At 53.7% G+C, this 27,135-nt stretch overlaps 2 protein-coding genes across 4 annotated transcripts in view; both read right to left on the bottom strand.

Moving 5' to 3' along the window:
- Nucleotides 1-9,484, bottom strand: part of NFIX (nuclear factor I X) — a 113,552-nt gene extending 104,068 nt beyond the window's left edge. For 2 of the 3 annotated variants that reach the window (XM_054539845.2, XM_054539849.2), the window contains exons 1-2: nucleotides 8,232-8,409; nucleotides 1,840-1,959 (exon numbers count right to left, since the gene is read on the bottom strand). The gene's annotated coding sequence lies outside the window, so the exon portion shown is untranslated. Of the gene's footprint in view, nucleotides 1-1,839; nucleotides 1,960-8,231; nucleotides 8,410-8,614 lie in introns of those variants that run through there. The other variant, XM_054539846.2, reaches the window with a different exon arrangement.
- A 12,009-nt stretch (nucleotides 9,485-21,493) lies between these two features.
- Nucleotides 21,494-27,116, bottom strand: DAND5 (DAN domain BMP antagonist family member 5). Its single transcript, XM_002828749.5, has 2 exons — nucleotides 26,121-27,116; nucleotides 21,494-22,864 (listed from the first exon to the last, which is right to left on the bottom strand). Exons 1-2 carry the CDS (start codon nucleotides 26,442-26,444, stop codon nucleotides 22,619-22,621), a joined length of 570 nt encoding a protein of 189 aa, XP_002828795.3. The 5' UTR covers nucleotides 26,445-27,116; the 3' UTR covers nucleotides 21,494-22,618.
- Nucleotides 27,117-27,135: the final 19 nt, after the last annotated feature.

Here is a 27,135-nt window from a genome sequence, read left to right as displayed (position 1 = left end):
GCACACACACTGACGCATGTTCCTGCAGAACACAGACACATGCAAGATCACACAGCCACACACTGACACCTTCCAGACACACAATTCCTACACGCAGACACACACAACACACACATCGCAGTGCCAGAACACATTGGCAGTTGTGGCAGTACACCCCGATGTACAGAATGACACTGATGATTGGGAGGCCGAGGCCAGTGGATTGCTTGAGCTCAGGAGTTCGAGACCAGCCTGGACAACATGGCAAAACCCCTCTCTACCAAAAATACAAAAATTAGCTGGGTGTGGTGGTGGATGCCTGTGGTCCCAGCTACTTAGGAGGCTGAAGTGGGGGGGATCCCTTGAGCCTGGGGAGATCAAGGGTGCAGTGAGCCATGATAGTGCCATTGCACTCCAACCTGGGTGACAGAGTGAGACCCTGTCTGAAAAAAAAAAAAAATAAGAATGACACTAATGAAGGGAAGATACACAATGTCACATAAACACACACCAAACACCTGGAAGTGAATGCAAAGGACCCCAATACAAAGAGATACGCAGTGTCACAGATACACAGCAACACTGGCTGTCACAACACAACACACAGACACACACACACACTGGGTTGCCCAGATGTACCCACAGGCCTTGGACACACTGACCAACTGTCTGATGCCCAGGCAGCTGACAACCCCCCTGGGAGAATCATCTAGCCATGCACACAGGGATCACACACATACACCCATATCCCTTACATGCCCCCACACACGCACACTTGTAATGTGGCCCTGATCATCGACATAGGCGAATATAGCAGAAGACCCACAGCTCAGCTGTCAGGGACAGAATTGGGCATGAGGGCCTCCGTACGCGTACACACAGACACACTTTGGTGAGGTTCCAGCCCCTCTTGCAGGCCCTGACTCCTCATTTTCAGAACATAAAGGCCTGGGGGGAGAGGTAGTGCTGGGGACCCTGGAGCAAGGGGAGAGGAAGCCCTCTGGTAACCCTCAGGGTGGGTGGGGAGGCAGTGCCTACAGCCCCCAGGCAGCTCCTGCTGAGACAAAACACCTGCCTGCTGCCAGGTGCAACCAGCACCTTCTTGCTCTCTTGGGCCAAAAAGCTGTGGCAATTCTCAGCTATGCATTGTCTGTTAAAGGGGGTGTCAGAGCCCGGGCGGGGGATGCGCACACACACAGGGTTGGCTGTGCCCATTGGGCTCTTGCAAGCAGGCACAAAAGTGTGCATGTGTACGTGAGTATGTGTGTAAATGTCCCAGAAACGATATGCTGCTTGTCACAATACTGTATTAGGCTGTGTGGCGGGCAGTGTGTCTGTGGGTGTCTAGATGGGTCTGATGTCTTCTGGGGACACTGAAGAAATGCAGGTCATGATAGGTGCAAGAGTCTGGCTGGGCGCGGTGGCTCATACTATAATCCCAGCAATTTGGGAGGCCAAAGCGGGTGGATCACCTGAGGTCAGGAGTTTGAGACCAGCCTGGCCAATATGGTGAAACCCTGTCTCTATTAAAAATAAAAAACTTAGCCAGGTTTGGTGGTGGATGCCTGTAATCCCAGCTACTAGGGAGGCTGAGGCAGGAGAATCACTTGAACCTGGGAGGCAGAGGCTGCAGTGAGCCAAGACCATACCACTGCACTCCAGCCTGGGGAACAGAGCAAGACTCTGTCTCAAAAAGAAAGAGAGAAAGAGAGAGAGAGAGCTCACGCCTGTAATCCCAGCACTTTGGGAGGCCAAGGCAGGCAGATCATGAGGTTAAGAGATTGAGACCATCATGGCCAACATGGTGAAACCCCATCTCTACTAAAAATACAAAAATTAGCTGGGTGTGGTGGCGTGTACCTGTAGTCCCAGCTACTCGGGAGGCTGAGGCCGGAGATCACTTGAACTCAGGAGGCGGAAGTTGCAGTGAGCCGAGATCACGCCACTGCACTCCTTCCTGGCGACAGAGCGACACTCCATCTATAAATAAATAAATAAATAATAATAAATTTAAAAAACAAAGCAAGAATCTTTTTGTGTGGATCTGTATGTTGTGCAGCAGAGACTGGGTCTGACTTTGTACCTAAGGTACAAATGAGGTAGAGAAGGTGCCTGCCCGGCCCTATACCAAGCACTGGGAACATGGTGTGGGAAGAAAATAAAGACCATGGCCAGGCACGGCTCATGCCTATAATCCCAGCACCTTGGGAGGCCGAGGCAGGCAGATCACCTGAGGTCAGGAGTTCAAGACCAGACTCACCAACATGGTGAAACCCCATCTCTACTAAAAATATAAAATTTAGCCAGGCATGGTAGCAGGCGCCTATAATCCCAGCTACTCAGGAGGCTGAGGCAGAACTGCTTCAACCCAGGAGGCAGAGGTTGCGGTGAGCCGAGATCGAACCACTGCACTCCAGACTGAGCAACAGAGCGAGGTTCCATCTCAAAAAAAAGAAAAGAAAAAAAGAAAAAGAGAGAGAGAGAGAAAGAAAGAAAGGAAAGAAAGAAAGAAGGAAGGGAGGGAGGGAAGGAAAGGAAGGAAGGAAGAAAGAAAAGAGAAAGAAAGAGAAAAAGAGAGAGAGAGAGAGAAAGAAAGAAAAAGAAAAAACAAACACCAGCCGGGTACGGTGGCTCACGCCTGTAATCCCAGCACTTTGGGAGGCCGAGGCGGGTGGTCAGGATATCAAGACCATCATGGCTAACACGGTGAAACCGCGTCTCTACTAAAAATACAAAAAATTAGCCAGGCATGGTGGCGGGCGCCTGTAATCCCAGCTACTTGGGAGGCTGAGGCAGGAGAATGGCGTGAACCCGGGAGGCGGAGCTTGCAGTGAGCCGAGATCACACCACTGGACTCCAGCCTGGGCGACAGAGCAAGACTCCGTCTCAAAAAAAAAAAAAAAGTGTCAGTGTAGGCCGGATGCGGTGGCTCACGCCTATAATCCCAGCACTTCGGGAGTCTGAAACGGGCAGATTGCTTGAGGTCAGGAGTTCGAGACCAGCCTGGCAACATGATGAGATTCCATCTCTACTAAAAATACAAAAAAAAAAAAAAAAAAAAAAAAAAAAAAGCCAGGCGTGGTGATGCATGCCTGTGGTCTCAGCTACTCCAAAAGCTGAGGTGGGAGGATGGCTTGAGCTCAGGGGGTGGAGGTTGCAGTGAGCCATGATCGCGCCACTGCACTCCAGCCTGGACAACAGTACAGTGTCAGTGTATATGGGTCTGTGTGTGTGTCTTGGAGTGTGATCACGTGAGTGACTGTGCAAGGGTCCCAGTGGCTCTGGGACCTGCTTGCAAGAGCCCAATGGGCATAGCCAGCCCTGTTTGTGATCAAGGTCTGTGGGGCAGAAAGTGTCAATGGGTGTCACTAGGTGTGTGTTTTGCTATGTGGATCTAGGGCAGTGATGAGGATCTTTGTGTACCAGGGTGTGTACACAGGTGCTCAGGAGTGTCAGGCATCAGGGCTGTCAGGACATGGGGGCTCTGTGTGTCAAGGATGTGAGCCTGTGTGTGTCAGGCCATGCCAGAGAGTGTGTGTGTGTAGCCATGCGTGTGTGTATGTTTGTGTGTGTGAGAGAGAGAGAGCGAGGCCATGTCGGTGTGTGTGTCTGTGTATGAGGGAGGAGGTCTCTGTGTGTCCAGATACGTGTGTCTGTGTGTGTCAGGTCGTGTGTGTGTGTCTATGTGAGGCCATGTTAGTGTATGTGACTAGGTGTGTGTATGTGTGTGTGCCAGGGAAGGGGGAGTCCCTGTGAACCTGTGTCAGAGATGTGAGTCTGTGTGCATCAGGCCATGTCAGTGTGTGTGTGATTAGGTGTGTGTGTTCATTTGTCAGGGAGGGGCGGTCTCTTGTGTGTCTGCGTCAGACCATGTCAGTGTGTGTGTGTGTATGAATCAGGCCATGTCAAAGCGTTTAACTATGTGTGGGAGTGTGTGGGTCTCAGGGCATGTCAATGCGTGTGTCTTTGTGAGGCCATATCAGTGTGTGTAACTAGGAGTGTGCGTGTGTGGGTGGGTGTGTGTGTGTCAGGGAGGGGGGTCAATGTAAACCTGTATCAGAGATGTGAGTCTGTGTGTGTGTCAGACCATGTCAGTGTGTATACACACACTGGTGTATGTGTGTGTCAGTGTCAGGGAGGGGTCTCTGTGTGTCCTGATATGTGTGTCTGTGTCAGGCCATGTCAGTCTGTGTGTGACTAGCTGTGTGTGTGTGAGTGTATCAGGTATCGCGTCCCTGTGTGCCTGAGAGTGTGTCTGGGTATGTGTGTGTCTGTCATTCCGTGCTTGGGGGCCTTGGAACCCAGGCTCCCTCCAGTCTGGGCCTCCCCACTGTGCCTGAGGCCGCCAGGCCACCGAGGCAAGGCTGTGGAGAAGGGAATCGATACGTCCTTAAAAATTCAAGGGTTTCTCGTAAACAGAAACTTTTAACACCGTTTAAAGTTTCAGGAGTGCTGTGGCTGCCTGCCTCCACACCACCGCTGCCCCAGAAGGGGGAGGAGGCTCCAAGGGGCGGACGGGGGAGGGGTTGGAAGCGGAGCGGGGGTTCGGGGGGCGCAGAGGGGAAGGGGCGGGGCCCCATGGGGGGCTGGGAGCGATAAGGGGCTGGAGGAAGGGCCAGAAAGGGATTTGGGGATCAAGGGGGCTGGGCCTCTGAATGGATGGTTCTGGAAAGGGGTAGAGGACAGAATGGGGGTCCAGGTGTAGGGAGGGGAGGGGAGCTGGAAGAGGCAGAGGGGATGAACGGAAAAGGATCTGGGGGCTTTTGAGGGGCCCTAGAGAGGCTGGGATGTCTGGGAGAAGGAGTTGGGGACATGTGGGCTTTGGGGGAGTGATGGGGGATGGAGGCAGGGCGGGGGCTCAGATGGCTGTGGAAAGGAGCAAAGGCAATGTCTGGGGGATCTGGGGGGCCTGGGTGAAGGGGACAGCAGAGCAGTGTGGGTCTGTGGGGGGACTGAGGGGGAAGCTATGGGAAAGTGTCCAGGGAGGTGTGAGACCCTTTCATGGAGCTGGGGGCTTGGAGGATCTTGAGAGCCGGGCAGACCCTGCCCACCCCCCTGCAAATGGCTGTGAGGGGGCTCATGGCTCAGAAACCCCAACTCCGGCTGCCCTACCCCACCTGCCAGCCTGTGCTCCAGCCCTGACCACCAGCCCCCAGGCCCCGGGCTCCTGAGCTGATGGTCCCTCATGGCCTTCCTGGTCCTTGCACCTGGCCCAGACCCAGGCTCTGCTCAAACCATCAACCCAGCCCCACTGCACACACCGTGCCCAGCCTTCATCCACACACACAACACCCAGCCTTCACACACACACAAAACACTCATCCTTCATCCACACACACAACACCCAGCCTTCACACACACACAAAACACTCATCCTTCATCCACACACACAACACCCAGCCTTCACACACACACACACCACTCATCCTTCATCCACACACACAACACCCAGCCTTCACACACACACACACCACTCATCCTTCATCCACACACACAACACCCAGCCTTCACACACACACACACCACTCATCCTTCATCCACACACACAACACCCAGCCTTCACACACACACACAACACTCATCCTTCATCCACACACACAACACCCAGCCTTCACACACACACACACACAACACTCATCCTTCATCCACACACACAACACCCAGCCTTCACACACACACACACAACACTCATCCTTCATCCACACACACAACACCCAGCCTTCACACACACACACACAACACTCATCCTTCATCCACACACACAACACTCATCCTTCATCCACACACACAACACCCAGCCTTCACACACACACACACAACACTCATCCTTCATCCACACACACAACACCCAGCCTTCACACACACACACACAACACTCATCCTTCATCCACACACACAACACCCAGCCTTCACACACACACACACAACACTCATCCTTCATCCACACACACAACACCCAGCCTTCACACACACACACACAACACTCATCCTTCATCCACACACACAACACCCAGCCTTCACACACACACACACAACACTCATCCTTCATCCACACACACAACACCCAGCCTTCACACACACACACACAACACTCATCCTTCATCCACACACACAACACCCAGCCTTCACACACACACAAAACACTCATCCTTCATCCACACACACAACACCCAGCATTCACACACACACAAAACACTCATCCTTCATCCACACACACAACACCCAGCCTTCACACACACACAAAACACTCATCCTTCATCCACACACACAACACCCAGCCTTCACACACACACAAAACACTCATCCTTCATCCACACACACAACACCCAGCCTTCACACACACACAAAACACTCATCCTTCATCCACACACACACCTATCCTTTGTTCACACACACAACACCTATCCTTAATTCACATACACAACACTCATCCCTCATCCACACGCACAACACCCATCCTTCACTGACACACATGCACAACACCCATCCTTCATTCACACACACAACACCCATCCTTCATTCACACACATGCACACTCTCAGCCTTCACTGACACACATGCACGACATCCATCCTTCATCCACACACATAACATCAGCTTTGCATAAGCACACACAACGTCCATCCTTTCACTTGCACACACACAACACCCATCCTTCATCCACACACACAACACCCATCCTTCCATACGCGCACACACACACCCCCAGCCTTCCATACGCACACACACCCCCAGCCTTCCATACGCACACACACACCACCCAGCCTTCCATACGCACACACACACCACCCAGCCTTCCATACGCGCACACACACCACCCAGCCTTCCATACGCGCACACACACCACCCAGCCTTCCATACGCGCACACACACCCCCAGCCTTCCATACGCACACACCCCCCCAGCCTTCCATACGCACACACACAACACCCAGCTTTCCATACGCACACACACACACCCCAGCCTTCATCCACACACACAACACCCAGCCTTTCATACGCACACACACAACACCCAGCCTTCCATACTCACACGCACACACCCCAGCCTTCCATACGCACACACACAACACCCAGCCTTCCATACGCACACACACACACCCCAGCCTTCATCCATACACACAACACCCAGCCTTCCATACGCACACACACAACACCCAGCCTTCATCCACACATACACGACACCCAGCTTTCATCCACACACATATCACTCCTACTTTTTTTTTTTTGAGACAGAGTCTCACTCGTCACCCTGGCTGGAGTGCAGTGGTGCGATCTTGGATCAGTGCAAGCTCCGCCTCCCGGGTTCACACCATTCTCCTGCCTCAGCCTCCCGAACAGCTGGGACTACAGGCGCCCGCCACCACGCCCGGCTAATTTTGTTTTTGTATTTTTAGTAGAGAGCGGGTTTCACCATGTTAGCCAGGATGGTCTCAATCTCCTGATCTTGTGATCTGCCTGTCTCAGCCTCCCAAAGTGCTGGGATTAAAGGCGCGAGCCACCACGCCCGGCCATCTCTCCTTCATTTTTACACACATAACACACCCTTCATTCACACCCACACAACACTCATCCTTCATTCACACACACAAACTTGTCCTTCCATTCATACACACAGGACACCAGACTTCCAAAGGTGCACACACACACGTCCTTCACACACACAGTCACGGACTCTATCACACTCAGTATCGCACCAGAACACTTATTATTCATTCACACACACAACTCATCCCTCCATTCACACACAAAAACACACACTTAACACACACACTTCCATTTGTATACACATACTCCTCCCATAACACCCTCCCCATGTACACGCCACACACGCACACACTCTTCCTTGTATGCAAACACAACTCTCACACCACATCCACACTCACACAGACAAGACACTCACACTCACACACACACACATCTTCATTCAAAGTTCTTTCCCCACACTCAGGACCCCTCCTCTACACTGACAGCACTCTCCTACACACACACACACACACACACACAGACACACACACACTCCCTCACTCTGCTCCGCTCCACAACTGCAATGGGAAGAATTTATGGGAAGGCAGAGGGACTGCCAGAGAGGGCAGCGCTGCCCCTCCCTCTCTCCCCCTCCCCGGAGCCCAAGTATTAGGGTACACCTGGCCTTCGAGAAATCTCACGGGAGGAGGGTGCTGCCAGGGGGCTGGGCACAGCTGGCGTGCCACAGCTGGAATCCCCCACATTCCTCCCTGCCGGGCTGCCTACCTGGCTGTGGCTGGCAGCAGGTGTGTTCCTACTATGCAGGTGTGTTGGGGGAGGAGGAGGAGCAGGAAGCGGCAGCCAGGCCCATGGCACTACCTGGCCAGGATGCTGCGGGCAGTGTGGGTGTGGGTGAGGAGAGGGCTGAAACATCTGGGCTCTGGCAGCCACATTCCGGGGCACAAAGGTGCGGCCAGGCAACGTGAGGCTCCAGGGTTGCTTGGCAACTGAGCAGGGCTCTTGGGCAAGGTGGGCAAACATTTGGCATGTGGCATAGGCAGGGAGCCAGGCCATGGGTGCTGCCAGGCTGGGAGAAAAGGGTGCTCTAGGCACCCCCAGCAGAACCTGGATATCCCCACTCCCACCAAGAGGGCCTGATGTCCCCGTACTTAGCGTGGTAGGCATGATCTGTGCTCCGGGCCTGAGGTCCTAGCCTTGAACTCACTGTCTGCTTTCCAGGGTGATCTAGAAGCCCCTATTAGGGACTCAGTCTGGGGAGTTACAGGTCGTTGCTTCTAAGGCACACCTCGAGGGACACCCACAACCACACCACACACATGTGGATGCAGACACCAGACTCTCACTATCACACTCACTCAGGGGCACCCAAACATACACAGGCACACTCAGACACACAGAAATACAGACTCTTCTCCTTCCCTCTCCCCTCCCCCCTTTTCCTCTCCTCCTCTGTTCCCAGAGATAAAATCCAGAATGACACACAGACACAGGGTCACCCAGATACCATCACACACCCTTCTAGAATATCACACAGACATACAAACACACACAGTCATGCCAAAAATCCCACACAGGCCTTCCCAGAGCCCACAGAGTAACAGCCAGGTCATACACACAAAGACCTTCACCAACACATAGATCCCCATAGAGACCCAGACAATACACCAAGTTGCAAAGACACACACAGGCACACAGTCACATGGACTCCGAGAATCTCATGCTGAGCCCAGTTACACAGGTACACACAGGCCACACTAACTCACACAGGTTCACAAAAATCTCACACAGGACTGCACGTACCCAATGGGTCACACACGTTGATGTTCTCAAAATCATCTACAGATGTAGCACACAAAAAGTCACTCAAAGGCCAGGCGCTGTGGCTCACACCTATAATCCCAGCACCTTGGGAGGCCAAGGCAGATGGATCAATTGAGCCCAGGAGTTCGAGACTAACCTGGGCAACATAGCGAGACCCTGTCTCTACAAAAAATTTATACATTTTCCAGGCATAGAGTGTGCATCTGTGGTCCCAGCTAATCTGGTGGAGGGGTCACTTGAGTCTGGGAGGTTGAGGCTGCAGTGAGCACTCCAGCCTGGGCAACAGAGTGAGACCCTATCTCAAAAAAAGAAACAGGCCGGGTGCAGTGGCTCACGCCTGTAATCCCAGCACTTTGGGAGGCTGAGACGGGGTGGATCACCTGAGGTCAGGAGTTTGAGACCAGCCTGGCCAACATGGCAAAACCCCATCGCTACTAAAAATACAAAAATTAGCAGGGCATGGTGGCGCACACCTGCAATCCCAGCTACTTGGGAGGCTGAGGCAGGAGAATCACTTGAACCCGGGAGGTGGAGATTGCAGTGAGCTGAGATCGCGCCACCGCACTCCAGCCTGGGTGACGGAGTGAGACTCCGTCTTGAAAAAAATTAAAAAATAAAAAAGAAACAAAAAGTCACACAAAGATATCTAGATCATGCACACACACAAGGAAACACAGACACACACTCACACTTGCCCAGGCAGCACAGCCTGGCCAGAGCCTCCTGTGGCCGTCGCTCATCTGGAGACGAAAGGGAAGGAGTTGGGGAAACGTTTCATTTGCAGCGGGCCAGCCGGAGACCCACCCGCCCTGGAAACCTGGCCCTGGCTCCTGAATGGAGCCTCTGTGCGCTGCCGCTGGGGCCGCCAGCAATGCTCAGCCGTCCCAGGGTGTGGGTATCACAGGGGGTGAGTCGGCCACACTGAGATCCTGGCCAAGCCACGTATGCTGGGAACCTGGGGCCTCCAGGGCCACCCAGCCAGAGGCCAGAGTCCCCCAGACCAGAGAAGCACATCCCACCCCACCCCCTGCTGGTCCCAGCTGCATCTAAAGGCCACTCCTCCAAACGCAGCTTATGGAGGGGAAGATGGAGGGAGGAGGTTCTGTGCCCCAGCTGGCGTCGGATCTCCAGGTGTCCCAGTCTCAGGCTGACGTGCAGCCCCTGGCAAGGCAGCTGCCAATCCCATGCCAGGAGCCCCCTCACTCCAGCACCCGGCTCCCTGTGCAGCCTGGAAGTGAGGGTAGGACAGTCATAGCCCTTTGGTTCAGATCATCAAACACAATCACTGTCACACCTTCAACCACACAGAGATCCACGCAGTCACTGCCACAGTGTCACCTGCACAGCAACACCATCACACCCTCAGCCACTCTGTCACATGAATAACTACGGTCACACCCTTGACAATTCTGGTGACACACACCTCAGCTGCATGGTCTCACACATCCTCACAGGAACCCCGACACTCTGACCCTCACACCACATCAACGTCACACTGGCCAGCAGAGGCACACTGACATACTCAGTCCGCATGTCCCTGCAGCTGGGCTAGCCACGTGGCCACACGGAGTCACCACCCCACCCAGTCACAAGGAGGAAAAGCAGCTCTGACCACTGCCTCCCCAGGGTGCAGACCGCAGCTGTCCCTTGATCAAGGTTTGAACCAACCCAGTTATTCCAATAGCACAATAATACACCCTTGTTGTCACTGTGTCACAGAGCAGGCAGCCAGTAGGTACAGACCACTGGTCACAGTCACTCTAATAGCACTCACTGTCTCCCTGTTGCAGGTGACAGGTACACATCTCACTCACACTGCCACACAACGCCCACAGTCCCCGGACCGAGGAGCTACAATGCAACCGTGGGTGACAGCCTCACCACGATTACAAGGACAACCTGTCACACAACAGTCACTCTCCCAGTGCCTGTCACAACATTGAGACAGCCCCTTAGCCGTCCACACAAGCAGCCAGGCATGCTGACTGGGCCCCCACGATTGTCCCTAGGACACCCCCGCCCCCGAGTCTTGGAAACAGGGACAGACACACGCCGATACCCCCCCTCCCCTTTGCAGTCAGTACGGGCAGAGCAGGGAGGGGGACTAATGGACGCGCAGCTGTTGGCAGTGGGTGCCAGCCCCCCCACCTCATGAATATTCATCAGCTGGGGCTCTCCTGAACCTGTGGGGAGTCGGAGGTCCCAGGCAGCTGGTCACCCCCTTCCGTGCCAGGAGGCCCCCAGGTGGGGGAGGGAGACTCGGCCAGGTCCCGGGAGACTCGGCCAGGTCCCCGAAGTCCTCAGAACCCACACCCAGTTCCACACAGAAGCACACGTGAGTTTGTGAACAGAGGCCCCCTGACACGCAAACAACATTCACACAAACTCACAATCACACCCAACAACACAGCCATCCACCATCACAGACACACGTACACCCATACACACACACACCAGGCATGCAAACACAGCCACACACACCACATCCAAACCATAGACACCCACCACACACACACGCGCGCCAGACATGCAAACATGGTGCACACACAGTCACATGACCTCACAACCATACAACCACACCCAAACCACAGACACCCATCATACACATACACCAGACATGCAAACATGGGGTTCAGTTACATGAGCTCACAACCACACCCAAATTACAGACACCCACCACACACACACACACACCCCCCCCAGACATGCAAACATGGGACACATAGTTCCCCGAACCCACAACCACACCCAAGCCACAGACACCCACTATACACACACACCAGACAGGCAAACATGGGGTGCACAATCACAGGACCACAAACACACGGACACATTATCACACACAAATGACACTGGCTAATACCATCACACACAGGCGTGCAAATACAAACACAGACACTTCCAAACACATGGGCCCCAAGTCACCCCCAAATTACAACCAACCACTTCTCAACTTCTCATAAAACACCCACACAAGCGCGCAAACATGGACCCACAAATTCACACACACATATACCCACTGACTCATGCAAACTCATACAACCATCCCCAAGGAGCACCGCCGCCTTCTTCCCCTTTCTCCCTTCCTCCTTCTCTCTCTTTCACACTCCGATCTAGCTTTGCCCATCGCCCCCGTTTTACAGATGGGGAAACTGAGGCACTAAGCAGCTGAAGGCCCCTTGAAGCAGGGAGGACCGCCCCTTCTGACTCCGGGCAGAGGCTACTGCCGCGCGCCCCCTGCTGGCCTGGCCCCTCCCTGCAAGAGCGCGCGGGACGGCGGCGCGCGCGACGGGCACGCGCCTGACGTAACCATGGCATCCTCTTGGCACGCGCGGCCCGCGCGCAGGGAGGGCGGGGCGGGCGCGTTGCCATGGCGCCGGCGGCCCGCGTGAATGGGGCATTGTTCGCCGCGGCGCCCGGGCCGGGCCGTCCCGGACCCACCCGGGCCGACAGAGACGGGGAGACCGGGATGGGGAGAGACAGAGAAATGGGGAGAGAAAAAGACAGGAGAGACAGGGAGAGACCAGAGATGAGAGAGACGGAGACGGGGAGAGACAGAGAAATGGGGAGAGAAAAAAGAGAGACAGGGAGAGACCAGAGATGGGAGACCCAGAGATGCGGAGAGAGATGGGAAGAGTTAGGGAGACCTGGTGGGGAGAGACAGAGATGGGGAGAGATGAAAAGACACTGGGAGGGCCGGAGAAACCTGGAGAGATTGAGAGACAGAAGGATGGGAAAAGAAACAGATGAGAGAGGCCGAGCGCAGTGTAATCCCAGCACTTTAGGAGGCCGAGGCGGACGGATCACGAGGTCAGAAGATCGAGACCATCCAGCCCAACATGATGAAATCCTGTCTCTACTAAAATACAAAAAATTAGCCGGGCGTGGTGGTGCGCGCCTGTAGTCCCAGCTATTCGGGAGGCTGAAGCAGGAGAATCGCTTGAATCCGGGAGCCAGAGGTTGCAGTGAGCCGAGATCTCCCCACTACACTAGCCTGGCGACAGAGTGAGACTCCGTCAAAAAGAAAGAAAGGAGAGAGAGAGAGACAGAGACAGAGAAAGAGAGGAAAGAAAGAAAGAGAGAGCAAGAAAGAAAGAAAGAGAAAGAAAGAGAGAGAGAGATGAGAGAGATGGGGAGAGAGAAGAGATGGGGAGACAGGGAGATGGAGAGACATGGGGACTGGGTATGGAGAGACAGAGATGGGGAGAGACAGAGACACGGGGAAAGCTGGAGAGACTGAGAGACAGAGAAATGGGGGGAAAAAAGATGGGAGAGACAGGATGAGAGAAGAGATGCGGGGACAGAGAGATGGAGAGAGACAGGGAGACTAGGCAGGGAGAGGCAGATAAGGAGACACTGGGAGAGAAAAAAACGGGAAGAGACAGAGATAAAGGGAGAGAAGAGGCCGAGCATGGGGGCTCACACCTGTAATCCCAGCACTTTGGGAGGCTGAAGTGGACGGATCATTTGAGGTCAGGAGTTCGAGACCAGCCTGGCCAACATGGAGAAACCCCCGTCTCTACTAAAAATACAAAAATTAGCCGGGTGTGGCGGTACGTGCCTGTAATTCCAGCTACTCTGGAGGCTGGGGCACGAGAATTGCTTGAACGTGGGAGGTGGAGGCTGCAGTGAGCAGAGAAAACGCCACTGCACTCCAGCCTGGGTGACAGAGCCAGACTCTGTCTCAAAATAAATAAATAAATAAACAAGAGAAAAAAGGAGGAGAGATAGGGAGATGAGAGAGACAGGGAAAAATTAGGAGAAAAGGAGAGAGATGGAAAGAGACATAAACAGGACAAGATTTAGGGCTGGGAAGAATGGACAAGAGGAGATGGAGTGGGAGAAATGAGACACAGAAGGGGAAAGAAGGCCAGGCACAGTGGCTCATGCCTGTAATCCCAACACTTTGGGAGGCCGAGGCAGGCGGATCACGAGGTCAAGAGTTCGAGACCAGCCTGACCAACATGGTGAAACCCTGTCTCTACTAAAAATACAAAAATTAGATGGGTGTGGTGGCATGCACCTGTAATCCCAGCTACTCGTGAGGCTGAGGCAGGAGAATCGCTTGAACCCGGAAGGTGGAGGTTGCAGTGAGCCAAGATCACGCCACTGCACTCCAGCCTGGGTGACAGAGTGAGACTGTGTCTCAAAAAAAAAAAAAAAAGGAGGCCGGGCGCGGTGGCTCATGCCTGTAATCCCAGCACTTTGGGAGGCCAAGACGGGCAGATCACGAGGTCAGGAGATCGAGACCATGCTGGCTAACACAGTGAAACCCCGTCTCTACTAAAAATACAAAAAAATGAGCTGGGTATGGTGGAGGGCACTTGTAGTCCCAAGCTACTCGGGAGGCTGAGGCAGGAGAATCGCATGAACCTGGGAGGCAGAGCTTGCAGTGAGCCAAGATCGCACCACTGCACTCCAGCCTGGGCAACAGAGCCAGACTCCGTCTCACAAAAAAAAAAAAAAAAAAAAAAAAAGGTGGGGAAAGAGACAGAAGAGAGACAAAGACAGAGACAGAGATAGGGAAAGACATGGGGAATCCAAGAGGGAGAAACAATGGCAGAGACCTGGAAGGTGGAGAGAAACACACCAATGAGGAAGGACGGGTGGAGGGAGAAGACCACGGAGAGGCAGAGCCTGGGAGCAAGATGGGAGAGGAAGGGCTGGGGCAAGAGACAGGACAGGACCAGTCAGCCAATACCCCAGGACCCTCCTTGCCTGGTGTGCTGTGCTTAGCAATGGGAAAAATCAGGGGATGGGGGGTTGGGTGCAGTGGCTGACGTCTGTTATCCCAGCACTTTGGGAGGCCGAGGCGGGTGGATCATTTGAGGTCAGGAGTTCAAGAGTAGCCTGGCCAACATGGTGAAACCCTGCCTCTACTAAAAATAGAAAAATTAGCCGGGCAGTAGTGGTGGACGCCTGTAATCCCAGCTACTCGGGAGGCTGAGGCAGGAGAATCTCTTGAGCCTGGGAGGCAGAAGTTGCAGTGAGCCGAGATCACACCATCTCACTCCAGCCTGGGCAACAGAGTGAGACCCTGTCTCAAAAAAAAAAAAAATTAGGGGAATGGAGATCCCCAGACAAAGTCAGAAGTGCTGAGAGGTCGGAGGACACCCAGCCATAGAAAGACATAGCGGCCGGGTGTGATGGCTCACACCTGTAATCCCAGCACTCTGAAAGGCCAAGGTGTGTGGAATGCTTGGATCTAGGAGTTTGAGACCAGCCTGGACAACATGGTAAGACCTCATCTCTACAAAAAAACATGTTAAGGGCTGGGCACGATGGCTCACGCCCGTAATCCCAGCACTTTGGGAGGTCAAGGCGAGTGGATCACCTGAGGTCAGGAGTTCGAGACCAGCCTGGCCAACATGGCGAAACGCCATATCTACTAAAAATACAAAAAATTAGCCGGGTGTGGTGGCATGCGCCTGTAATTCCAGCTACTCGGAAGGCTGAGGCAGGAGAATCGCTTGAACCTGGGAGTCAGGGGTTGCAGTGAGCCGGGATTGCACCATTGCACTCCAGTCAGGGCAACAAGAGCGAGACATTGTCTCAAAAAAAAAAAAAAAAAAAAAAAAAAGAAGGAAAAAGAAAAAGAAAAAAAAAGAAAAGAAAAAGAGAAAAGAAATTTTTTTAATTAGCCAAGCATGGTGTCTTGCACCTGTAGTCCTAGCTACGGCTAAGGTGGGAGGATCACTTGAGCCCAGGAGTTTGAGGCTGCAGTGAGACATGATCGCACCACTGCACTCTAGCCTGGGTGACAGAGCCACACCCTGTCCCAAGGAAAAAAAAAAGATATAGCAAGACGGAGGGTGAGATATACCCAGATGTGAGGGAATGAAGGAGAGAAACTTGGAAACAACCCCAGCTCCCTGCCCTGAGAGTGTCTGGTCCCACCTGCCCCTTCCACTCACCCTGGTTTGATACTCTTAGAAAGCATACCCTCTGTCCTACACACCTTCACACAGACCCTGATAAGACACTGTTGACACAGAGGCTCAGCCTTTAGGAACACTGCTTCTTTGTTTATTTATTTTGAGATGGAGTCTCACTCTGTCGCCCAAGCTGGAGTGCAGTGGAGCGATCTCAGCTCACTGTAACCTCTGCCTCCTGGGTTCCATCATTCTCCTGCCTCAGCCTCCCAAGTAGCTGGGATTACAGGCACATGCCACCACACCCGGCTAAGTTTTGTATTTTTGGTAGAGACCAGATTTTGCCATGTTGGCCAGGCTGGTCTCGAACTCCTGACCTCAGGTGATCCGCCCATCTCAGCCTCCCAAAGTGCTGGAATTACAGGCATGAGCCACTATGTCCAGCCATATTTATTTATTTTTGAAACAAAGTCTTGCTCTAGCACCCAGCCTGGAGTGCAGTGGCACAATCATAGCTCACTGCAGCCTCGAACTCCTGGGCTCAAGTGATCCTCCCACCTCAGCCTCCTGAGTAGCTGAGACTACAGGTGCATGCCACCATGCCCCGCTAATTTTTTAAACTTTTTGTAGAGACAGGGTCTTGCTATGTCGCCCAGGCTGGTCTTGAACTCCTAGGCTCAAATGATCCTCCCACCTTGGCCTCCCAAAGTGCTGGGACACTGCTTCTTTTTTTTTTTTTTTTTTTTTTTTTGAGATAGAGTCTCGCTGTGTCACCCAGGCTGGAGTGCAATGGTGCATGATCTCAGCTCGCTGCAACCTCTCCCTCCCAGGTTCAAGCGATTCTTCCACCTCAGCCTCCCTAGTAGCTGGGATTATAGGCACACACCACCATGCCTGGCTAATTTTTGTATTTTTAGTAGAGACACTGTTTCACCACGTTGGCCTGGCTGGTCTTGAATTCCTGACCTAGGTGATCTGCCCGCCTCAGCCTCCCAAAGTGCTGGGATTACAGGTGTGAGCCACCGCACCCAGCCAGGACACTGTTTCTGACATTCCAGGACACCATCACCCAGTGACACCTCCCCCAGATGGTCCCAGTCATACCTATGGATACCTATAGATGCCTAGTGACACAATCATAGAGGCAGACACATGAATATGACACGGACTCATACGGGGGCTCCTGGTGAATCTCCCAGTTATAGACACAACCGTGTAGGTGCACTGTCTCATGAGGACCTTGTCAGACATGTGAATACAGTGAGTGGTGACCACACACCATCCAACACACAGGTTCACATTTTTGTTGTTGTTTTGTTTTGTTACATAGATGAGGGCTTGAACGCCTGGCCTCGCTTTTTTTTTTTTTTTTTTTTTTTTTGAGACAGAGTCTTGCTCTTGTTGCCCAGGCTGGAGTGCAATGGCACTATCTTGGCTCACTGCAACCTTCGTCTTCTGGGTTCAAGCAATTCTCATACCTCAGGCTCCCGAGTAGCTGGGATTACAGGCATGCGCCACCACGACAGGCTAATTTTTGTATTTTTAGTAGAGACGGGGTTTCATTATGTTGGTCAGGCTGGTCTCGAACTCCTGACTTCGTGATCTGTCCGGCTGGCCTTGGGCCTCACTTTCTTATGCGCCAGGACAACAGGCCTGAGCCACAGCGCCTCCCAGGCTCACACTTCTTAGCAATGCTGTCATATATGGCCACTCCTGATGAACGGTGCACCCTCGCCTTCACACCTGTACACGTTTTCAGACACTCATTGTCACCCTCATGGACACGCGTGCCTTCAACCCTGGGTCTGACCTACTCACTGGGCAGGCACCTTGCTTGTCCCACGGTCCTGTTCAGAACGCTGTGGGGGTGCTCAGTCCAGTTCTCCACGTTTGAGTCAGTGGGGGCTGACAGATTTCAGGTCCCAGCAGAGATTGGGATGGAAGGGGAGGAAAGTAATGTCCAGCCCCCGGTCCTCCTGAAAGGGCGGGGTCCAGCTGGGCCACAGTGGTCCCAGACTCCTCCTCCAGTCGGGCAGCTTGGACCAAATGTAGACCAAGGGTGTCCCCTGGTGGCCATAGGTGGTCTCTGCACCCATCCATGGAGGGATGACAGGCAGTCGCCCAGTTGCTGAACTTGTTGCTGTGGACAGAGAGGACACAGAGCACACAGGCCCAGAGACTGGAGTCCAGAAGCAGGAACGCAGATACAGAACTAAGAGCTGGTAATCCAGATCCCAGGACCCAGGATCAGCATCTAGAGTCCAATCATACCGGATTGGGAGCGGTGGCTCACGCCTGTAATCCCAGCACTTTGGGAGGCCAAGGCGGGCAGATCACTTGAGGTCAGGAGTTCGAGACCAGCCTGACCAACATGGCGAAACCCTGTCTCTACTAAAAATATAAAAATTAGCTGGGTGTGGTGGTGGGTGCCTGTAATCCCAGCTACTCAGGAGGCTGAAGCAGGAGAATCACTTGAACCTGGGAGGCGGAGCTTGCAGTGAGCTGAGATCGTGCCACTGCCCTCCAGCCTGGGCAACAGAGTGAGACTCCATCTCAAAAAAAAAAAAGATTTCAATCATACCAAGATCTACAGTCCAGATCCACGAACTCAGCCAGGCGCGGTGGCTCACAGTTATAATCTCAGCATTTTGGGAGGCCAAGGTGTGAGGATCACTTGATGCCAGGAGTTTGGGACACCATAGGCAACATAGCAAGACTTTATCTCTACAAAAAACTTAAAAATTAGCTGGGTGTAGTGGCACATGTCTGAGGTTGCAGTGAACTATGATGGTGCCACTGAAACCATACTCCAGGATTCAGATTCCAAAAATCTAGATCCTATTACTCAAAACTAGAATCCACCAGACCCAGAATCTAGCTCCAAGAATTTAGAATCCAAAGGCTACTTTACAAAATTGAGAGTTTTTTTTTTTTTTTTTTGAGACAAGGTCTGGCTCTATCACCCAGGCTGGAATGCAGTGGCGCAATTGGCTCACTGCAACCTCTGCCCCCCAGGCTCAAGCCATTCTCCCACCTCAGCCTCCTGAGTAGCTGGGGTTCCAGGTACACATCACCATGCCCAGCTAATTTTTTTTTTCTTTTGAGATGGAGTCTTGCTTTGACGCCCAGCCTGGAGTGCAGTGTTGCCATCTTGGCTCACTGCAACCTCCGCCTCCTGGGCTCAAGCAATTCTCCTGTCTTGGCCTCCCAAGTAGCTGGGATTACAGGCACGCGCCACCACGCCTGGCTAATTTTTGTATTTTTAGTAGAGACAGGGTTTCGCCATGTTGGCCAGGCTGGTCTTGAACACCTGACCTCAGGTCATCCACCCGCCTCAGCCTCCCGAAGTACTGAGATTACAGGCATGAGTCACTGTGCCCGACGCCCAGCTAATTTTTTATATATTTTTATGGAGACATAGTTTGGCCATTTTGGCCAGGCTGGTCGTGAACTTGTGAGCTCAATGAATCCACCTGCCTTGGCCTCCCAAAGTGCTGGGATTACAGGCATGAGACTCCTCACCCAGCCAAAATCCAGATTCTTAAGCCATCCTCAGAGCCCTCCAGATCACAGCCATGTAGCAGGAGTTGGCGAAGACAGAAACAAAGGGATAGCTGAGGAGCTCAGCAGTACCACACATGGCCTCTCCCAAAGCTGATACCCCCTCCCAACCTAGCCCTGTGCCTTTACACACACACACACACACACACACACACACACACACAAAAACCCATCAGGTTGGGTGTGGTGGCTCACGCCTATAATCCCAGCACTTTGGGAGGCCAAACTAGAAGGATGGCTTGAGCCCAGGAGTTCGAGACCAACCTGGGCAACATAGTGAGACCCTGTCTCTACAAAAAAATAAACAAAATTAGCTGGGCGTGGTGGCATGAGCCTGTAGCCCCAGCTACTCAGGAGGCTGAGGAGGGAGGATCACTTGAGCCCAGGAGTCTGAGGCTGCAGGGATCGGGTCATGATCACTCCACTGCACTCCAGCCTGGGTGACAGGGCGAGATCCTGACTCAAATAATAATAATTAATCCTACTAATAAAAGAAAAACAAAGACACACCATCATCCAAAGACACACCTTCCTCCGTACGTTCTTGTCCCAGCATGCAGATGCATGAACATCTGTGCACCCACAAAATCTCAGAGCTCCGCCCCCAGCCATCCCACCAAACTCCTAGACACACAGTCACCATGGAGACGCACACAAACCTACGATTTCCAGCCCTGCACCCGGACACACTTGAAGAATTGTGGAGACTGGGATGGGTGTGCACGTACACAGACACACACAGACATAGTCCCCTAAGAAGCTCTACGCCTTGGCAGCCACGCAGCCCCTGGGAAGGGGACCCCAGGGATGGGGCTCACCGCACAACCCCATGCCCACCCCAGCCCTCCCCTGCCTGGCCGGCTGGCGGGCTTTAATACAGATGCCAAACTCATAATTGTAACTGAGGGTGACAAGGTCACCTTGAGCCCCAGATGCTCGTGCGGTGACAGATGGCGTTGGCAAACCTGATTAGCGGCCCCCGTGCCAGCGCCTGTGGCACCTGCATCCCCTGCCCCTCCCCCGCTCCCCCAGCACTCATTACCCACCCATTACTGGGCCTGGGGGGCGGGGTGGGGGCCGGCTGGCACTGCCCGGGAGGGGGCAGGGACTCTGGGGGCCCCCCTGGCACCAAGGTTCCCAGCTGGCTACCCTGGCTGGCAGGAGGTAGGCACAGCAGAGGGAGGGAAGGCAAACGCCTCATGCCCACCGGAGGGGGGCTTGCCCATGGTGCCAGGGCTGAGCTGCCCACTCGGACACTGCCTGGGGTTTGGCACAGAACTCTGGAGGGAACAGGGATGGGGCAGCCCCCCCAGAGCCCTTCATGACCCTCCCCTCCAGGGCCCTTCGAGCAAGGGGCCTTGGGAGCTGCCTGCCTGGCCCGTTCCCATCTCTCTGGGAGGCCTGCGAGGTCAGGGGTCTCAGGCTCCCACGCCCTGCTGGCCCATCTGTTTCCTCGGGTCCCCTCCTGCTCCCCTCACCTGAGGCCTTCCTTCCTGAGGCAGGAAGAGGGCTGAGAAGGGCCCGGCCGGCTCCCCGCCCCACGCTCCGGGGGGCATTTGGAGGCAACACTGACAACGCCACATGTCCCTGCGTCTGTGCCAGACAGGCCCATCTGCCAGGGCCCTGGTTCCAGCCGCCCAAAGCCAGGCCGCCCTCGCCCGCTGAAGACCCTGAGCCCCAGCTGGGGAGGGAGCACTCAGATGCCCACACCCTGTCATGGGGCCACCCATTCCCAGGGAACCCCAGTTGGAGGAACGAACAGATGCACATATAGACAGCTGGATTCAGCCAACCTTTATGGTTTCTGTGGAATGCCACGCCAGGCGTGGGGCTCTGTGGAGACTCAGGTGGGGGGTCTGAGAGGGACACAGCAACCACTATCAAGGCAAGAGGCAGCTGGGAACATGAGGGTCCTGCCTCTGTCTCAAGGACCCCAGGATTTCCCCCAGCAGCTGTCTGCCTGCCTGCTTTGGTTTGCATTTTTGGTTTGGGTTTTTTTTTTTTCTTTTTTGGTGTCCCTAGGCCGAGGTCATCGCTGTGTCTCTCGGTCTGGGTAGGGCCATCTACCATCCCTGCAACTGGGAGTGTCTTTGACCTCATTCTATAAGAGACAGTTCAGCCTAATGATTAACAGTGGATTTGGTCCCAGCACTTTGGGAGGCCGAGGTGGGCAGATCACCTGAGGCCGGGAGTTTGAGACCAGCCAGGCCAACATGGTGAAACCCTGTCTCTACTAAAAATACAAAAAATTAACTGGGCATGGTGGCGGGAGCCTGTAGTCCCAGCTACTCGGGAGGCTGAGGCAGGAGAATTGCTTGAGCCTGGGAAGTGGAGGTTACAGTGAGCCAAGATCGCGCCATTGCACTCCATCCTGGGTGACAGAGAGAGACTCTGTCCTTAAAAAAAAAAAAAAAAGGCCAAGGCAGGTAGATCATGAGGTCAGGAGATCGAGACCATCCTGGCTAACATGGTGAAACCCTGTCTCTACTAAAAATACAAAAAATTAGCCGGGCGTGGTGGTGGGTGCCTGTAGTCCCAGCTACTCGGGAGGCTGAGGTAGGAGAATGGCATAAACCCGGGAGGCAGAGCTTGCAGTTAGCTGAGATCGCGCCACTGCACTCCAGCCTGGGTGACAGAGCAAGACTCGGTCTCAAAAAAAAAAAAAAAAAGTGAAATGTCAATCATTGTGTGCTGTGACTATCAGTGGTGCAACTCCAGGACGGGCACTGTGTCTAGTGTCTGGGGAGCAGGGTGAGGACTCTGGGGACCTGTCTGCCTAACCGTGCATCCCTGGTCTCTTGACCCAGAGTACATCATCCAGGTCCACGTCTTTCTTGGTCCATCTCCCCTCATCTCTCCAAGGTGCGTGTCTCCGTGCACCCATCCACGATGCTCAGTTCATGCTTTCGGGCTGCAATGACACCCCTCGATCAGCATGGTGGATATCTTCACCCGTCGACGGGAGGCTGAGCTGCCAGTGAGACACCACAGGACCACGGGTGCCCAACGCTTGCGAGCAGGCATACAGCTGTTGCACAGGATTAGTGGGGTGGGGTCCGAGCCAGGGATGTAGAGAGAGGAGCAACGACCAAAGCACAGATGATTTCGGAGGCGTATGGCTGAGCAGCCGGGCCGGGAGAACACCTGGGGCCGGAGGCATGGAGACGATCAGGGTGGCGGAGTTTGGGGCCAGAGTGGCAAGGATAATAACCTGTCCACTTCCACCCCACCTTGACAGGCATGGATGCTGCAGCCAGGCTGCCTGGGTTCAAATCCTGACTCTGCCGTCTCTTGGCTGAGACATGGGGCAAATTACTTAGCCTCTCTGAGCTTTTGTTTCCTCACCTGTAAAATCATTGAAATTCAACAAGGGCCGGGCGTGGTGGCTCACGCCTGTAATACAGCACTTTGGGAGGCCAAGGCGGGCAGATCACGAGGTCAGCAGATCAAGACCATCCTGGCTAACACGGTGAAACCCTGTCTCTACTAAAAATACAAAAAATGAGCTGGGTGTGGTGGTGGGCGCCTGTAGTCCCAGCTACTCAGGAGGCTGAGGCAGGAGAATGGTGTGAACCCAGGAGGCTGAGCTTTTAGTGAGCCAAGATCACGCCACTGCACTCCAGCCTGGGGACAGAGCGAGACTCCATCTCAAAAAAAAAAAAAGAAATTCAACAAAGACAGCCAGGCGTGGTGGCTCAAGCCTGTAATCCCAGCATTTTGGGAGGCTGAGGTGGGCGGATCACTTCAGGCCAGGAGTTTGAGACCAGCTTGGCCAATATGGCAAAACCCTGTCTCTACTGAAAATACAAAACTTAGCCGGGCATGGGCGCGTACACCTGTAATCCCAGTTACGTGGGAGGCTGAGGCGGAAGAATTGCTTGAACCTGGGAGGCGGAGGTTGCAGCGAGCCGAGATCATGATTGCACTCTAGCCTGGGTAACAGAGCGAGACTCTGTCTCCAAAATAAATAAACAAATAAATTAATTAAATGAGAAAAAGAAGAAATCACTTTAGGCCTTTCAACAAAGAGGACTAATTCAGGGAATTTGTTACCTGGGAGTTAAAAGCCAAGGGCGGGATGTGGTGGCTTGAGACCAGCCTGGGCAATATAGTAAGACCCTGTCTCTACAAAGAAATTAAAAAAAAAAAATTAGCTGAGCTAGCCAGGCACGGTGGCTCACGCCTATAATCCCAGCACTTTGGGAGGCCGACGCGGGCAGATCACGAAGTCAGGAGATCGAGACCATCCTGGCTAACATGATGAAACTACTAAAAATACAAAAAAATTAGCCAGGCATGGTGGTGGGCGCCTGTGGTCCCAGATACTCGGGAGGCTGAGGCAGGAGAATGGCGTGAACCCAGGAGGCGGAGTTTGCAGTGAGCTGAGATGGCCCCACTGCACTCCAGCCTGGGTGACAGAGTGAGACTCCGTCTCAAAAAAAAATTAGCTGGGCTAATGTTGTGCATCTGTAGGCCTAGCTACTCAGAAGGCTGAGGCTGGAGGATTGCTTGATCCTAGGAGTTCAAGTCTGCAGTGAGCTATGATCGCACCACTGTACTCCAGCCTGGGCGACAGAGTAAGACCCTGTCTTTAACAAAAAACATGAAAAGGCCGGTGTGGTGGCTCACGCCTGTAATCCTGGCACTTTGGGAGGCTGAGACGGGGTGGATCACCTGAGGTCAGGAATTCAAGACCATCCTGGCCAACATGGTGAAACCCCGCCTCTACTAAAAATACAGAAATTAGCCGAGCATGGTGGCAGGCACCCGTGGTCCCAGCTACTCGGGAGGCTGAGGCAGGAGAATTGCTTGAACCCAGGAGATGGAGGTGCAGTGAGCCGAGATTGCGCCACTGTACTCCAGCCTAGGCAACAGAGTGAGACTCTGTCTCAAAAAACAAAAACATGAAAAGAAAAGTAAAGAAGGCCGGGTGCAGTGGCTCATGCCTGTAATCTCAGCACTTGGGGAGGCCGAGGCAGGTGGATCATGAGGTCAGTAGTTTGAGACCAGCCTGACCAACATGGTGAAAGTCCGTCTCTACTAAAAATACAAAAATTAGCTGGGCATGATGGCGTATGCTTGTAAAACCAGCTACTCGGGAGGCTGAGGCAGGAGAATCACTTGAACCCTGGAGGCGGAGGTTGCAATGAGCTGAGATCGCGCCATTGCACTGCAGCCTGGGCGGCAGAGCAAGACTCCGTCTCAAAAATAAAATAAAATAAAATAAATAATAAGAAAAGAAAAGAAAAGCCAAGCAGGATATGATGATAAGATGGCCTGATGATGGTACCAGTAGGAAGCCAACTAGCACCCTAGGGGTAAGGGACAGCAGTATCACAGGAGCCCGGAAGCATCCAACAGAAAGCCCTTAGCCCACTGCCTGGCACAAAGTAGGTGCTCAATGCATGTTAGTTCCTCCTATGATCCCCTCCAAGTGGATCTATCATCTCTCCCCCAAATCCTGGTCCTTCTCTGCTTAAATCCTGAGCCACCTTCCTATAAGAGACTTCTCATTGGCCTGGCACGGTGGCTCACGCCTGTAATCCCAGCACTTGGGGGGCCGAGGCAGGCGGTTCACCTGAGGTCAGGAGTTCCAGACCAGCCTGGCCAACATGGCCAAACCACGTCTCTACAAAAAGTACAAAAATTAGCCGGACATGGTAGTGCACATCTGTAATCTCAATTACTTGGGAGGCTGAGGCACGAGAATCGCTTGAGCCCAGGAAGTGGAGGTTGCAGTGAGCCAAGATTGTACTGCTGCCCTCTAGTCTGGATGACAGAGTGAGACTCTGTCTCAAAAAAAGAAAGAAAGAAAGAAAGTTGGTATATCAAGCAAGAGACAGGGGCTCACACCTAGAACTCAGGAGGCTGAGGTGGGAGGATTGCTTGAGGCCAGAAGCTCAAGACTAGCTTGGGCAACATAGCGAGACTCCCATGTGTAAAAAAACAGAAAGAAAGTTGGTGTCTGAGGAAAAGGAGGCTGATGTGTAGAAGCAAAGTAAGTGAGGGGGGAGAGTGGGAGGAGGTGAAATCAGGGAGGTAACAGGATCAGAGAGTACAGAAATTTGTGGGCTGTGAGGAGGACTTGGGCTTTTGTTCTGAGTAAAGTGGGAGCCATGCAGGCTTCTGGGGGAGGAGGAACCAGCTCTGACTCTGGTGTTCACAGGCGCCCTCTGGCTGCTGAGTGGAAAAATAGACTTGGGGGTGGAGAGGGGCATGATAGTGGAATCAAGGAGACCAGGACAGAGGAGGCTTGGGTCGCATTTTACAAGGGAGGAAACTGAGGCACGGAGACATTCAGGTGGAGGATACAGGACGTGAATCCAAATCTTTCTTGGGCCACAGCCTGTGCCTTCTGCCAATGGTGAGACCCAGCCCTCTCCTCCCCACACCCACTCACCTGAATGAAGGGCACAGCCTTACACATCCCCTGGATCACTTCCTGAGGGTTCAGCGGCAGAGTCACAGCAGCCACCTCGTCTTGCCCACCCTGCAGCCTGCCCATCCCCAGCTGCCTGGCTTTCTGCAGGCCCAAGAAGGCCTTCCAGCTCCCAAGGGCAGGAGCTGGCACCAGTAGGGGTGGGGCCCCTGGGCCTAGAGCCCAGGTCTGATTGGCTGCAGCCCAGGACTGAGGCCGGTGAGACTGGGGTTCAGGCCTCCCTAAGCCTGTAGGCAGGGCCCTGCTAAGCAGGCACAGAAGAGTGGATAGCCGGCCAAGGAGCATCTGCTTGTTCGTGCGTCTGTCTGTCCGTCTGTCTGTCCAGGACTGGGCTCAAGGTCACTAGCAGTCGACCCTGCTGTCTGGTGAGTGGCATCTGAGCCCTCTGAACCTGCTTTAAATCTCTCGGCCCCTCCTGGATAGCCTGGGAGGCATTTCTGTAGACCCACAGCGGGGGAGGAGAGTAAATTCAGACCAGCTGGGTTCCCACACCTCCTCCCAACTTGCTGAGAGACATGGGGGCTGGTCCTGCTGTGTGCGAGCTGTGGGGACCAGGAAAGACAGGTTTGGGGCCAGGGGCCGAGACACACAATGTCTGAAGACCCTAGGCAGCTGCATTTCCAGTCCTGGGACCCCGATTCTCCAATTAGCAAAAGCACACTTTGGGCCAGGCTCAGTGGCTCACACCTGTAATCCCAGCACTTTGGGAGGCCGAGACAGGAGGATCACCTGACGTCAGGAATTCAAGACCAGCCTGGTCAACATGGTGAGACCTCGTCTCTACTTTAAAAATACAAAAATTGGCCGGGTGCGGTGGCTCACGCCTGTAATCCCAGCACTTTGGGAGGCCGAGGTGGGCAGATCACGAGGTCCAGAGATGGAGACCATCCTGGCTAACATGGTGAAACCCCGTCTCTACTAAACATACAAAAAATTAGCCGGGCGTGGTAGCGGGCACCTGTAGTCCCAGCTACTC

This window comes from Pongo abelii, chromosome 20, assembly GCF_028885655.2.
Source record: "Pongo abelii isolate AG06213 chromosome 20, NHGRI_mPonAbe1-v2.0_pri, whole genome shotgun sequence".
NCBI classification, from domain to species: Eukaryota; Metazoa; Chordata; class Mammalia; order Primates; family Hominidae; genus Pongo; species Pongo abelii.
The sequence above is the reverse complement of the archived record's forward strand: the minus strand, read 5'-3'. Positions and strand labels throughout refer to the sequence as shown.

Excerpts from the sequence above, each read along its gene's own strand:
- DAND5 (XM_002828749.5), bottom strand. The coding sequence starts at position 26,444 with ATGCTCCTTGGCCGGCTATCCACTCTTCTGTGCCTGCTTAGCAGGGCC. Across the intron at positions 22,865-26,120 it reads AGGCTGTGCCCTTCATTCAG|GTGTTCTCCCGGCCCGGCTG; the intron begins GTGAGTGGGTGT and ends CTCCGGCCCCAG.